Source organism: Lissotriton vulgaris, chromosome 8 (genome assembly GCF_964263255.1).
Source record: "Lissotriton vulgaris chromosome 8, aLisVul1.2, whole genome shotgun sequence".
Classification (NCBI taxonomy): domain Eukaryota; kingdom Metazoa; phylum Chordata; class Amphibia; order Caudata; family Salamandridae; genus Lissotriton; species Lissotriton vulgaris.
The window spans coordinates 135,510,209-135,524,862 of record NC_141696.1 but is presented as its reverse complement, the minus strand read 5'-3'; the positions used below and the strand labels follow the sequence as shown (position 1 = coordinate 135,524,862).

The window sequence follows — 14,654 nt, the reverse complement described above, 5'->3', positions numbered from 1 at the left end:
TTACATCAGGAAGAATAAATAAACAAGTCTGAAGTGTTTTCTTCTGATGCAGCATCTGCATTTTCTGAGGAAACAAGACAGGTTTTTTTCTATTTGGTTAGCCAGCCACAATATTTTCTTTTATCTTTTTTTCCCCCAACAGCTTACGTGTGGGGGAGGGGAGCGAAGAGAGCTGAGATGAAACATTACCTCTACTTCCCTCGTCCACGATCGACCCAGTCATCACTGATGAGGTATATTCCACTGACAGGAAACAAAACAGGAAACGCTTTTAGGCTCTACCCACCATCCTGCCAGGGGCTATAATTACACAGCCAACAAAGCACTTCCTGTTTTGTTTCCTGTCGATGGACATGACTGGGAGCACTGGTGTAGGTGCTGGGCACTTACCTACTATGTGCTTGTCCTGTTGTTTCCTCCTTTGCTGGGCTCTGGAGGTGCTTCTGGACCGTCGTGGGAGTTAATGGAGTCGGGAAGCCTGGCTTCCTGCATTTCGTCCAGTTCTCTGTTTTCCCATGCTGCTAGGCTGCACTGGTCTCCTGGAGTCCATGGTGAGTCTTCTGACATTCGGCTCTAGCCCTCCCCGGCGGCCTTGATGGTAACAGGTGCCGGGGCTGGGCTCGGTATGTAGCGCGTGTGGGCCTTCTCCAAATTCTCTGCATGAGTTCTGGGGAATATTGGGGGTTTGAGCTGCGTCTCCTTGCAACAGTGAGCACCCGGGTTGGGTTACGGGTGCTCCGCTCTTTAAGGGCGTATGCTGGTTTGTACGGCAGCTGGCAATAAATTACCTTTCCGCTTCGGCGGCCGCCCCAGTATGGGAGCGTCCAGGTTTGGCTCCGGGTGATCCACTGTTCTTTGCTTTGCTTCGGCGGCCGGTCTCTGTCTGTGGGCAACCGGGATGGCCTCCGGGTGGTCTGCTGTTTCTTTGCATTGGGCCTTGTCCTGTCTTCCCCTTCAGCAGCCGACCTCAGTCAGTGAGCACCCGGGTTGGACTCCGGGTGCTCCGCTCTACGATATCGTTGGGGACTTCATCCTACATTCCGGTTTTGGACCTTCAGCAGCCGGGATTGGTCGACATTTGTGGTTCCGGCTGCCAGCGCCCCCCTTTCCTTTCTTCATTGCATTCAAAGGGCAGTTTCTGGTTTTTGGGCTTTAAATAGTGGAAGGGGGTCAGGGTTCCTTCTGTTGGCCCTGCACCTGTACATGCTGTGTGGTTTAGTTCCTGGTAGTTTGTGTTTATCATGGGCAAGCATCTGAGAAAACAATGACATGTGTCTTCTGTCTCCTATTCCTCTTCTCAGGCGGACAGAGGTGATTCTGCCCCTCCTGTGAAGCTGGCCCAGTTGGATGACAGACGGTTGAAGTGCCTGATTTTGGAGACTTTGTCCGATTTAAAATCCTCCAGAAAGTCTGTTGGTGGTTGTTCTGGTGGGGGTCTTGACACTATTCGGACATTTCTAGCTCAGACTCCTCTGATGCTTCCTCCTTGGGTGCGGTGGACCGGAGGGGCAAATATATATCCAAGGACTTGTTACCAGACATCCTCTCTCAGGACAGGAGAAACATGGGTTTTGCAGATGAGGTTGTGGCCAGCACTTCGCAGGATGCGGTCCTGCCTCAATTTCGGAAACCTGCTACTATGTCTCTGGCCATCCATCTCCCTGTGATAGACGTCTTGTTAAAGGAGTGGAAGGACCCGAATCATATCATGTTGCCTCGCTTTATGTCCAAGGTCTATCCTTTGCAAGACATGGATGATATGAGTCCTTAATCTGTGTATGTAGATTTTATTGTGGCCAGTTTGGCGGGTTGTCCTTATATGGCTGATGATAATATTGTGCATGATAGGGTAGATAAGAAAATTGACTCTGCTCTGAAGAAGTCGTATGGGGGGTCCCACATTGCTATCCATTCTGGTGTTTATGGGACTTATGTCACTCAGTCCTTGCTGGCCGACTTGTTAGAATCCATGGAGCGTCCAGCAGAATTCCTCTCGGATATTGCCTTTGATTCTGTGCGTGTTTCTGCCTTGTCCTGTGGTTCATCTGTTGCTGCTCAAAGGAATTTGTTACTGAAGGGCTGTAATACAGATGCCAGGCAGAGATCCATGGCTTTGCGGTTGTCTTTCACTGGGCCTCGTCGTAAGGAATCTTCCTTCTCTAATGCCAAGTCTTTCCGCAAGCCTTTGCGGTTTCAGAAGTCTTCCTTTCGAGGCAAGAAAGGGTCTGGCATAGGTTTCCACCGTCGTTTCCAGAAGACGCCCCCTCAGGATGCTGGCCAGGTTCCTCAGGGTTCCTGACTATTCCACCCACAGGAACATCCAGCTAGTCGTCCGCCAGTGGTTGGTGGGAGACTATAGTTGCTCCTGCCTACTTGGCGTCTGACACTTTCCGACCAGTGGGTTCTGGATGTCCTCTGCCAGGGGTATCGGATCAAGTTTCTTTCCCCTCCTCCACCTTCCGGCATGGTGTGAACTCCCTTAGGCCTGGCTCGTCATTGGTCTCTGTTGGACTCCCTGTTCCTGAAGAAGGCAATTGTTCCAGTTCCCTGGGGGGAATGGGGTCTGGGGACCTATTCGATCATCTTTCTTGTTCCAAAAATCACAATGGGGTTTCAGATTGTAATAAACCTCTGGCCCTTGAACAGGCTTGTCCAGAAGATCCCGTTTAAGATGGAGGGTGACCCCTTTGATTTAGGAGGGTTGGGTGATGTCTACACTGGATCTCCAAGACGCTTATCTTCATAAGCCAGTGGCACTGGAGGATCAGCAGTTTCTGTGGTTTTACCTGGCCGGTCGTCATTGGCAATTCTGTGTCCTTCCGTTTGGTTTCTGTTACGCTCCCAGGGTGTTCACCAAGGTGGTGGCTTCCCTGGTGGCCCATCTTCATCTCCTGGGAGTGTCTGTATTTCCTCATCTAAATGACTGGCTTCTCCAGGCCCCTTCACGCATAGTGATGTCTCGGCACCTCTCTTTGACCATTCATATGCTCGAGGGCCATGGATTTCTCCTGAACTTTCCGAAGTGCCACCTTCTTTCTGCCACCCAGAGGTCCTGCATTGGGGCGAACTTTGATTCTGTTCTGGGCAAGGTGTTCCTTCCTGTTTTCCCGGCATCTGTGCCTTCAGTCCCTGTTGAAGGTGTTATTGTCTCAGGCTTTAGCTCCCCTGCGTCCGTGGCTCGAAGTGCAGGGTCATAATATGGTGGCTTCTGTCTTCACGGTTGCGTGGGCCAGGTTCCATCTTCGGCCTTTACTGTGGCATCTTCACCATTGGGTGCCTTTCTCGGTTCAGGACTTTGCAGTGTCAGTGCCAGTGTCTCTGGCGATTGTGTCCGCTCTCCAGTGGTGGTTGGATTCTTTGAATCTCTCCAAGGGGATCTGGCTTCGCCCGCCACTTCCGGTGGTATTGACAACAGATGCCAGTGCATCAGATTGGTGGGCTACTCTACGTCTTTGGTCTGTCCAGGCTCGTTGTCTGCAGTCAGAGTATCAGGGGTCCTCCAACTGGAAGGAGCTGTCTGCAGTGGAACCTGCACTTCGCTTCTTTCAGGATCATCTGTTAGGGTGCAATGTTCTGGTGCAGACAAACAACATGGTCTACATCAATCACCAGGGCAGTACTCGCAGTCCTTACTTGAATCTGGTGGCCTGTGTGATTGCAGGTTGGACGGAGCTTCATCTTCTGGCCATCTCTGCTCAGCATATCAGGGGTGTGGACGATGTGGTGGCGGATGCCTTGAGTCACAGGTTTCCATCTTCTCTGACCCTGTGCCTCTCCCCAAGGATTTTCCGGTTGCTCTGCCAGAGGTTTGGGACTCCCAGGCTGGACTTGTTCGCCTCCAGGACCAATGCTGTGCTTCCCCTCTTTTGTCACTGGACTCTGGAGTTGGGGGTTTGGGGGGTGAAGGCCTTGTCTCTCTTGTGGCTACCTTGGTTGCTGTACGCCTTCCCTCATTTTCCTCTGATCCCACCCTTTTTGCTGAAGGTGCTGTGAATGGGGGCACAGCTGGTAGCTGTCTTACCTCACTGGCATCGGAGGTCCTGGTTCCCATTGTTGCTGAGTTTGGCGGTGGGTTCAGCTTGGATTCTGCCTTGCTGCCCTTATCCCCTGAGGTCGACCTCTCCCTTCCTTCTGGTCCCTCTCACCCTAGCTGTCTGAAGGTTGAATGGCTGTCTCTTGGGGTCCGGGGTTTGCCGGACCACCTCGTCTCAGTGATGCAGGCCTCCCGTAGGAAGTCCACTTTGTCCTCCAATTGGAAGCATTTGCTTCCTTCACCTCCTAGTGTTCTGAGCTAGGTCTGTCTCCTACCTCTTGCCCTATCGCTTCTATCCTTCAGTTTTTTCTGGATGGGTTTCAGAAGACCTAAGCTTTGTCTACTCTGAAAGGCCAGTGGGCTGCTATTCGGGCTTTACGAGATCCGCATCCACTCCCGTCTTCGGATGGGTTGATGGTTCCTCGGTTGTTACGCATTTTCTCTCTCTCCTCTCCTTTTGCACGTTCTCCGCTTCCTCTTGGAATCTTTCTTTGGTCCTGGGTGCTCTGCAGTCCTCTCCCTTTGAACCTTTGGAGTCGGTTGACCTTAAATTCCTCTCTTTCAAGGTGGCCTTTCTGGTTGTTGTTACTTCTACTCGACGGTTGGGTGAGCTCACTGCCTGGCGTTGTTCTCCCCCCTTTCTGTTTTTCTTGGATGACGCACTGGTCCTCTCTTTGCATCCTGGGTTTGTTCCAAAGATTCGCTCTAGGTTTCCTTCCTCTCAGGAGTTGATCTTGCCTTCTTTCTACCCTTCTCCTTCCCTTTGCGGAGCTGTTACTGCACACTTTGAATATGAAGGGTGCATTATTAGTCTATATTGGGCGCTCTATGGTATTCCGTTCTTCTGACTCTCTCTTTGTGACCTTTGGTCTGGCTGGTCGGTGGAAGGCTGTTTCTCGTCTTACGCTGGGTCGCTGGATCAAAGCTGTTATTTCTCTGGCTTATCAGAGCTCTGGTTTGCCTTGCCCTTCTGGGGTTCAGGCCTGTTCCACTAGGGGTCTTTCTGTTTCCTGGGCTGCTTTTCATGGGGTTTCCCTTGATAATATCTGTCAGGCTGGGACTTGGGCTTCTGATTCTACTTTTGTGAAGCATTATCATATGAATTGTGCTGTCTGACCGGACGAATTTTGGTTGTGGAGTGTTGCTTGCTGTGGGGCGTGTTCCCCCACCTGATTCTGTTTATTTATTAACGTTTTTCACTTGCTGTACTCCACATTTGTGTTTGGACCTTGTTCTGTGTGTAGTGTGCCCAAGGCCTTCCTGTGTGGTTGCTTTGGTATGCCTTTTTAGTATTAGTGATGACTTGATCGAGGACGAAGGACGTAGAGGTAATGCTATGATTACTATTGTTAATCCCCATTACTCTTAGTCCTACTTGTCCTCGACCCAGTCATACTTCCCACCCGCTCCCTGTTCAGGCCTCTGTTACTTGGTATGTCAGAAAGTGCTCTCCATTGGCTATGCAATTATAGCCCCTGGGGGGAGGGTTAGTGGAGCCTAAATGCATTTCCTGCTTTGTTTCCTGTCAGTGGAATATACCTCATTAGTGATGACTTGGTCGAGGATGAGTAGGACTAAGAATAATGGGAATTACCGATAGTATTCATAGCAATGCCATGACTTCTGAAGGGGGAGGCGGAGAGCGAACAAGAGTAGCATGCTGGGAACTTGCCTCACACTTTTACCAGTGTTTCTTGCAAATGGACAGCTGATTTAAAGAATGCTGGTAATAGAAAAAGCACAGACTTAACTCGTTTCGAGAAACACAACAGAAGCAGCAGTAAAAATAAGGCATGAATATGATACATGCCCAGGCAGTGACTCAGAGTTAGTTACATTTGATTAGCTATGCTTTAAGCCCACCCTCTGTGAATTGTGTGCTTCAGAGATGTTCAAGTGAAAGAGCAGCGCCCATGGATGCCCTGCTGAGCCACGAAAAACACTGCACTGCGAAACAAGGTGGGAGGTTGGGGGGGGGGGAAGATACATTTCCTTTGGCCATGTTGTCAGCTGGGCTGGCTGCTCAGAAGCGGTGATGTGCATGGTGCCCCTTGCCTTGCATGCTGCCTGCTCTAAACGCCCAAGGGCTGAGTTTTTATGCTTTAAATTGCTGTCCCCACTCAAGACTCAGATGCATTTCCATCGCAAAGGACCTAAAAGTACATAGCTGAGGGGAAGGCAGAGACGCATCATGTATTAAGAGGTTGCAGCTGCCCTCACTGTAGGCGTTTATGCAGCTTGGTCTGCCATCCACAGTACTCACACCAAGCCGACTGCTGTGGGAGGGGGAATGATTGACGGGCGGTGACAGAGTTAATTACATTTTACTAACTGAGCTTGAAGGGCAGCGTCCCGCGTCTATGAAGCATGTGGTGCAGAGATTTAAAAGTAAAAGCACGGCGTCCATGAAGTGGGCATCGTGCTGTGCTACGTAAACACTGCGCAGTGAAACAAAAAAGCATTGGCAAATGAATCAGCCGGGAACCCTTCAGCCTGTTGCAAGGAAAGAAAGCATGCATAAGCAGGGGTGTTCACAACTGCACATTAGAGACCCTCTTTTAGTAAGAGAAACTCATTAAAGAAAATAATGTTTACAGACTAAAAACAGGTGCAGTGTAACAACCGAAGTAAAAGGGCAAGTCACCATGGGAGGTGACAAATGAAGGCAAGGTGGTACTAAGGAGGGACTAGCAAGCCTATGTACGAATCAGAAGCCAGCATTCACAAACGACAATGACACAAGCCAATGACACATTTGGGCAGAGAGTGGGTGGGCTTTGTATTCCATACTCCACTACAACAAGTCTCCCAGAGCAGCACATGTGCACTGACTCTAGGCTCAACCTAAAAATGAGCATGGATCGAGATGCGCCGCCATATCATGGAGTCATATGGCAGCCTTTATCTTTTATTACTTCTTACAGCCTTGCTAACTGGATCATGCAGTACAGGGGTGCTGCATGAGCATGGACGGCGAAATTAGGCAAGGGCGCTAATGGAGTTATTCTAGATTCAGAAGAAAGTGCATGTTGTAGGTGCATGAAAGGTCCAGCAGAAGAAGCAAGAAACCTTAAGACACTAGGAAGGAGGGAGAGCTATAGTACCCGAGGGTTAGAGGGCCACTGCAGGGGCCTGAAAGGAGGGATCGAGAGGGAGCAAGTTGTCGTGACGGAGAGGTTGGGATCCGACAGTGTGGGCGACTGACAGTAGGGCAGTAGGACCCTGTGGGTCCTCAGGCAGAGTGACCAGGTCACCGGACACCAGATCCGGTGGCAGGGACAGGAAGGGGACGGACAATGACCAGGACAGAGACGTGGACGGACGTGGGGACGAGCAACTGCATGATGTGATAATAAAGAAGAGTTAAACTAACCTGTGTCCTGTGTATGGTGTACACCCCTGCACACAGCATGGACACGACAACTGGCGACGAGGGAAGAAACGATCGTCACGACGTGCGAGGAAAATCGTCGTGTGTGGATTAGCATCATGGAAACATCAAGGTGACGCCAGGAGCTACACGGGAGCCCACCCCGATCAGCGTCCTACAGAGTGACAAAGCGCGGTAAGGAGCGCTCAGGAGCAGCGGAGCAGCGTTAGTGCCGAGCAAAGTTGCGAGGAGATCGCGCTCGCGCATTTAAACGCGAAGTCTCGTGAGACGTGGAAATCCCGGCGGCCATCTTTGGATCAGGCAGAATAAGCCAATGGGAGCACAGCAATAACGTGGCGGCCATTTTGAAGTCAGGAAAGTGAGATTTAGAGCGCGAAATCTCGCGAGAACAAGGGGCGGCCATTTTAGATGGGACAAAAGCACTAATAGCAAGAAGAAAAGGACAGCGGCCATTGCAAGGGCAGGCAAGAAAAGAAAAGAGCAGAAAAACAAAGAAAAGAGCAGAAAAACAAAGAAAAGTGAAGAATAAAGGGGAGAAAACAAAGAGAGATCGCCCAAAAGCAAAGAATAATTAACATATCAAGAAGAAGAAAATGAATAGGAGGCACAACAAAGAGTGTCACAGTAACAGGAATACTACAAAAGAACAGAAAGGACAAGAAAAAGAAAACAAAAGGACAAGAAAAACATAGAGAAGGATAAGAATAACAGAAAGAGAAAGAAGAAAAAAATAAATAAATAAATAAATAAAAAGGACAAGGAAAAAGGGGACACAAGAGAAAAGAAAGTAGAAAAAGTTAAATCAAAGCACAACACAAGGAGAAGAAGAAGACGAGAAAGACGATAAAAGGTAAACAAGAAGACAGAACATACAAATCGACAAAGAGATAAGAAGAAAATAAAGAAGAAGAAAGAAGATAAAGAGATAAGAAGAAAATAAAGAGAAAAGAAGAAGAAAAGAAGAAAGAAGATAAAGAGATAAGAAGAAAATATAGAGAAAAGAAGAAAAAAAGATAGAGAGAAAAGAAGAAAATAAAGAGGAAGAAAGAAGATAAAGAGATAAGAAGAAAATAAAGAAGAAGAAAGAAGATAAAGAGATAAGAAGAAAATAAAGAGAAAAGAGAAAGAGAAAGGAAGAGAGAAAAGATGACAAAGAGAAAAAACAAAAGGAAAGACATAAATATAAGAATAAGACGCAGGAAGGATGCAAATATAAGAAAACAAGGAAATAAAGAAGAAGAAGACTAGAAAAGCCCAGAAGAGGCCGAATAAGAAAAGAAAAAAGGACGAATAAGAAAGAAGTAAGAATAAAGGAAAAGCCAGAGATAAGGCCAAATAGAGGAAAAGACAGAAAAAGAGAAATAACAAAGAAAAGAGGGACAAAGATCACCAAAGAAACAGAAAAGAGAAAAGGAGAACATAGAAGAAAAGAAAACAAAAGGAAAGACACAAAGACAAAGAAAATAAAATGGGTAAAAAGGAGCAACGTGACAGGACTTTGGCGCAGGAGAAACAGCAACAAAAGGAAAGGACGAAGACATACAATGAGCAGAGCGGACAGGCGCCACCAAGGAAGATCAAGGCAAGAGACACCGCACGGCCAGGACCAAAGGTGGTGAGACAGAAAGAAACAATATCGATATTAAGACAACCGGTTCTCCAAAGATTCACTGGCGGTGACGAAAGTGAAAGGATTGATGATAATGGCTGTCTCCGACTGACAACAAACAACAAGGAAAAGATAGCGTGTCAAGGAGCTAAAGGCGGATGAAGAAGAAATGGCAGCGGCAACTGCAGCCACATAGAAGGAGGAAGATAGAGGACAAGGAAGCGATGGAGACATATAGATCACGAAGGACATTCAGTAAATAACAGAGACTCATCGAAGAGATGTAGAGTGACAAGCTCTCTCTCTCTCTCTCTCTCTCTCTCTCTCTCTCTCTCTCTCTCTCATTCTTTCACCTTCGTCAATATAACTGTGAATGAGGACTATGAGAAATGTGTCACGAACTTTTGTTTGCAACAAGGGGGGAGATGTCGTGACGGAGAGGTTGGGATCCGACAGTGTGGGCGACTGACAGTAGGGCAGTAGGACCCTGTGGGTCCTCAGGCAGAGTGACCAGGTCACCGGACACCAGATCCGGTGGCAGGGACAGGAAGGGGACGGACAATGACCAGGACAGAGACGTGGACGGACGTGGGGACGAGCAACTGCATGATGTGATAATAAAGAAGAGTTAAACTAACCTGTGTCCTGTGTATGGTGTACACCCCTGCACACAGGACACGACACAAGTGCTCCTGCATTCTGGACACAATGGGCCCCATTCACAAAGATAAAGGTAGACCAAAAGTCTTCCTTTTCAACTTTTCAGCTATTCACAAAGGTAAAGTTAGATCAAAAGTCTAACTTTACTACTTTTCTGTATTCACAAAGGTAAAGTGAGACGAAAAGTCTACCTTAGATGAGAAGTCTAACTTTACTCATAGCAACTTATCTTTGTGAATACTGAACAGTGGCAAAGTTAGACTTTTGGCCTAACTTTACCTTTGTTAATCAGGCCCAATGCTGCAAGATCATTCAGTTAGTGAGAGATTTCAATAGCAGCATCGGTCTTAAGGGCAGAATTGTAATAGCCTGAATGATCTTGAATGTAGTGATTGCTCCAAAACGAGAGTGACACACTCAGTGCTGAGGGCAGTGCTGCCGCTGCCAAGATGGTCAGGGTAAGAAGCTGCCTGGGTGGAGAGATTTTTGATCCTGAAGCAGGCTGGAGAAAAGACTCTTCCATCATCTTGAAGCTGTCCATGCTGGCAGATGGTTTAGAGTGCTGGCAGAGTTGAACTGGTGATGAAAGAAGTTGCTCGGTGACCAGTGACTTCTTAGAGAGTTCCAAAGCAACAGACATGGGCCTCCCAAGTTGCATACACTGGCAGTGCATTCCATGCAGGGTTTGTATTTTCTGGCACTAGTGCCCTTTTATTTCCATTATAAAGCCAGGACTACAACAACCAGATTGCAAATAAATAATCATGAGGGGTGAGATCTTGAAGAGTTTTATATAGCTCGAACTAGACCCAAAGGTATTGGGTATCAGAGCACTTTGCATGAGCACCCACTTTTGTTACACAATGACACATTTTTTTTGTTAGGCACAGGGAGATTACGTGATTTGCCCAGAATCACAGGATGTTGAGTGTCGTTGCCAAGACTTGAACCCTGTTCCCCAACTTCGAGGTCGACCACTCTAGCCATAAGGCTACATCCTCTCCCTTTTCAGGTATCATTTTTATGATGGCTATATGTCTGGTACAGTTTGCAGTAATGTCTGTGTTAAATTAAATATATAACTGGGTGATGCTAGGAACTGATTTGTTTATCTGTGTTTCATACAGTAATCACATTATCTATGAAGTGTCACCTGAGACCTCACACATAAGACATGCAAATGTTGCACTTCACCTTAATGGAAACATGGAACACACATAAACAGTACAAAAAATAGTCAACCTTGGTCCGCCCTTCCATAAAAGCAGCCTATCATCAATGGCGCCTTTAAAAACAAAAAGCCAGGAACCATAACTTCAGCTTCTCAAAGGCAGTAGCATGTTATAACTGCTAGAAAACAGATACATTAACATGAGCATTGGTAACATTGCGGAAACACATTTTGTATCTATTTTCAGTTATTGTACCTTATGAATCCATATTATTTGGTTATTTTTACTTTTCTTCAGTATGTTTATATGTTGCTTTCCTAAGAGAAATAACACTACAAATATGATAGAAATATATGTATCAATGAGATACACCTACAAGAACCTCTAGGTCCTTCCTAAATAGGTTTACCATGTTATTTCAGAAGGTTATGTGCCTGATCTGTTTGTATTACCAATGAAGAGCCAATGCACCCATCAATTAAAACATGAAAGCCTCATCTGTGAGTGATCTGGTAAATGGGCTGGAGTTCCCCTATCTTGTGAGTTGGGAAAATTCAGTCTGTGTTGGACAGCAACCGTTTAGTAAGAAATGAATATTTACCAAGGAATTGGTCATTTCATGTCCATTTCCTGTGGTAATTTCTATCCTCCGCCTTGCTTTAACAAAGGACTTTCAACTTTTTTTAGCCAGAAATCTGTGGGTGAAGATAAAGATATCTATAGATTTTCCACAGATCTCATAATTCCATCAGAATCAAGAGGTCGCTGGTACTAAGTACCCAGGTTGCCACCATGAAAGTTTTCTTCTCAATTATGTTTATCACTTTATGCCAGCAGAGCTGCAACCTTCCTTATGAAGTCATCAGACAAACAGTGGACATGTCTTCATACTTCTTCTGTCTGTAGTCGTTAGCAGATGCCTGACTTTAATATGGCTCTATTCGCTGCCGCATCAGTATTGCTCCAGCCACCTATTTCACATGATGATCAATTGAGAGTCTCTGATCTCTTACATGAGGTGCCAGATTAACAGCTCTACCTGGCATACTTACTGCTTCTCTGTGTCATTACATGCTTTTCCTAAAGTCACTCTGATTTAATCATGAGACATACAACTTTCATTTATGTCGATCTGCCTAGAGGTTAGATAATTACATTGCTGCCACACCGCTTTGCTGTTGATGCCAGTGTTGCGCTTTTATTGTATATGTTATTATTGGTCATGTCAAAGTCCTCCTTTCCTGCTCATAGCATGAATGTGTTGTCCTCAATTTCATTTCCATACATATACAACATTTTATGAAAGTCCAATTGGTCGCACACTGCTTGTCCTACCAGCGTGTTACCACAAAGCATTGTGGCCCATGAAGTAAGCATCAACTGGTGCGCCTCTGCCAGAGTCTTGAGCAAAAATCACTGTTGCGTTGGCCATCCCTGGACACGTGTTTCGAGGTTGTTACCTCTCATCAGCAGGGAATAGGCATGTATGTAGGGTGTCTGCGTAGGCTGCCAAAAAATGTTCTCAGGTCCAGTACCGATCGTGGCACGCAGGTGCGTAACCATGAGCTCGTCAGCCCCACCGGCTCAAGGGAGCCTGAATATAAACAAAAGTCCAATTGGTCGCACACTGCTCGTCCTACCAGCGTGTTACCCCAAAGCATTGCGGTCAATGAAGTAAGCATCAGCGGGTGCGCCTCTGCCAGAGTCTTGAGCAAAAATCACTGTCGCGTTGGCCATCCCTGTACACGTTTTTGAGGTTGTTACCTCTCATCAGCAGGGAATAGGCATGTATGTATGGTTGCTGCGTAGCCTGGCGAAAAATGTTCTCAGGTCCGGTACCGCTCGTGGCACGCAGGTGCGTAACCATGAGCTCGTCAGCCCCACCGGCTCAAGGGAGCCTGAATATAAACAAAAGTCAAATTGGTCGCATACTGCTCGTCCTATCAGCGTGTTACCCCAAAGCATTGTGGTTCATGAAGAAAGCATCAGCGGGTGCGCCTCTGCCAGAGTCTTAAGCAAAAATCACTGTTGCGTTGGCCATCCCTGGAGACGTGTTTCGAGGTTGTTACCTCTCATCAGCAGGGAACATTTTATATTTTATATCAGGGTTTCAGGTCCGAATCCAGTGGAGTTCCAAGATAGGAGAGCTATGACACTGGCTGGCTAGCTGCACTCTTCCTTTTTAAATTATGAAAATGACGTCTGTCATTGCAATTGAAAACTGATGTTGTTATGAAAGCACAATAAAGCGTTGGATGCTAGTTAATAGAAATGTGCTTTCCAAAGGACATGAATCAACAAAAGATTTTTATTTTAAAGCAAAAGCATATCTGTGCCAATAGCATAATGAAGTAGCTACTGCATTATATAAATTGTTTCTTACCTATATTTCTCATTTTATATTTAATTACTCTACTATCCTTTTCTTTTATGTCCTCGGAAAGGTGCAATCAAGCATGTAATGTCTATGACCTTCTTGAATCGCTAGCTTAAACATTGCTGGAGATATGGAGATCTTTGTTTCACTGTCTTATAATGCAACCCAGAAGATTTCCAGCACTCGCTACATCAACACATGGATTACATTAACAATCACCTTGATGCTATTTTTTAGTGTCTTCCTCTCGTTCATCTTCCTAATGTTATACGTGTTCTTTACCACGGCCCGTCTCCGGCAGCAGACACGCTACATCCTCTTTGTGTACACTCTGGTCACTGATACTGTGAATCTCACCCTGTGTGAGCTTCTCATTTTTTTTAGCCTTTTCTGCATTCAGGATACCAGCAAGTGGCTGCTATTTTGTTATTATATTAGCAGAGTCCACCTTCAGTAGCAGCCACGCCGGCCTGGGCGCCATGTCCCTAGAACGTTATGTGGCTATTTGTTTCCCTTTGAGACATGCTGAGATTTGTCGGGTGGAGAGGTCTTGGGTGGTAATCATGGCCATTTCTATTATTGGATTCTTGCCATCGTTTATTGACATAATGATACTGAGCTCATCGGTACCTAACAACTTTTTTTTTCAGAGACTAATATGTGATCGTGATTCCTTAAAATTGATACGCCAACAGAAAATGGCGATGTATGTGACTGATGCTGTTATCTTTACTGCCATAGCCTTGATAATTCTGTACACATACATCAAAATTATACTAGAAGCAAAAAAGATCAGTGGGGACAAAGCTTCCTCATCCAAGGCCAGCAAGACTGTGATACTCCATGCTGTTCAGCTGTTACTAAGCTTGACCTCTTTCACTGCCTCCATTTCAGAGAATCTCTTTCAAGAACAGGGAGCCTATCTTAGACTTTTTAATTTTTTTACTTTTATTTTATTCCCAATTTTTCTAAGTCTGTTGATTTACGGCTTCCGAGATGAGAATTTGAGAATTCATATACAAAATGTTTTTACATGCTGGCCTCATAGGACCAACTCTGGGGGCCACCAACCATATAGCTAAATGTGTGATAAATAAAGACGCTGTGGTAATATTCTTAAATTTTTGTCTTGTAATAGTTAATCAAAAGGATAGAATTCTAAAGTCACCACAATAAAGATGCTTCTTGAGCAATCTGATACAGGCTGTTTAATTTTAGCCTCTATATGGTTTGTTGCAATGTTGCCTATTATAATAGAGAATGAACAAGCAGGTTTTATGTGTATTAGAGCTAAACAAGCCCAGCTACATTTTCTCGAAAGTATTTATTGACAATTCAAGCATATTTCATTCTCTACAATATCTTTATGCTAAGGATACCAAGAGTAGACTCTGGTCAAATAAAAAAATAAC

At 45.9% G+C, this 14,654-nt stretch overlaps 1 protein-coding gene across 1 annotated transcript; it reads left to right on the top strand.

Moving 5' to 3' along the window:
• The first annotated feature begins 3,591 nt into the window (after positions 1-3,591).
• LOC147693610 (odorant receptor 131-2-like) lies at positions 3,592-14,324 on the top strand. Its single transcript, XM_086936064.1, has 2 exons — positions 3,592-3,806; positions 13,643-14,324. The coding sequence occupies exons 1-2, from the start codon at positions 3,592-3,594 to the stop codon at positions 14,322-14,324; spliced, it is 897 nt and encodes a 298-aa protein (XP_086792190.1).
• The last annotated feature ends 330 nt before the right edge of the window (positions 14,325-14,654 follow it).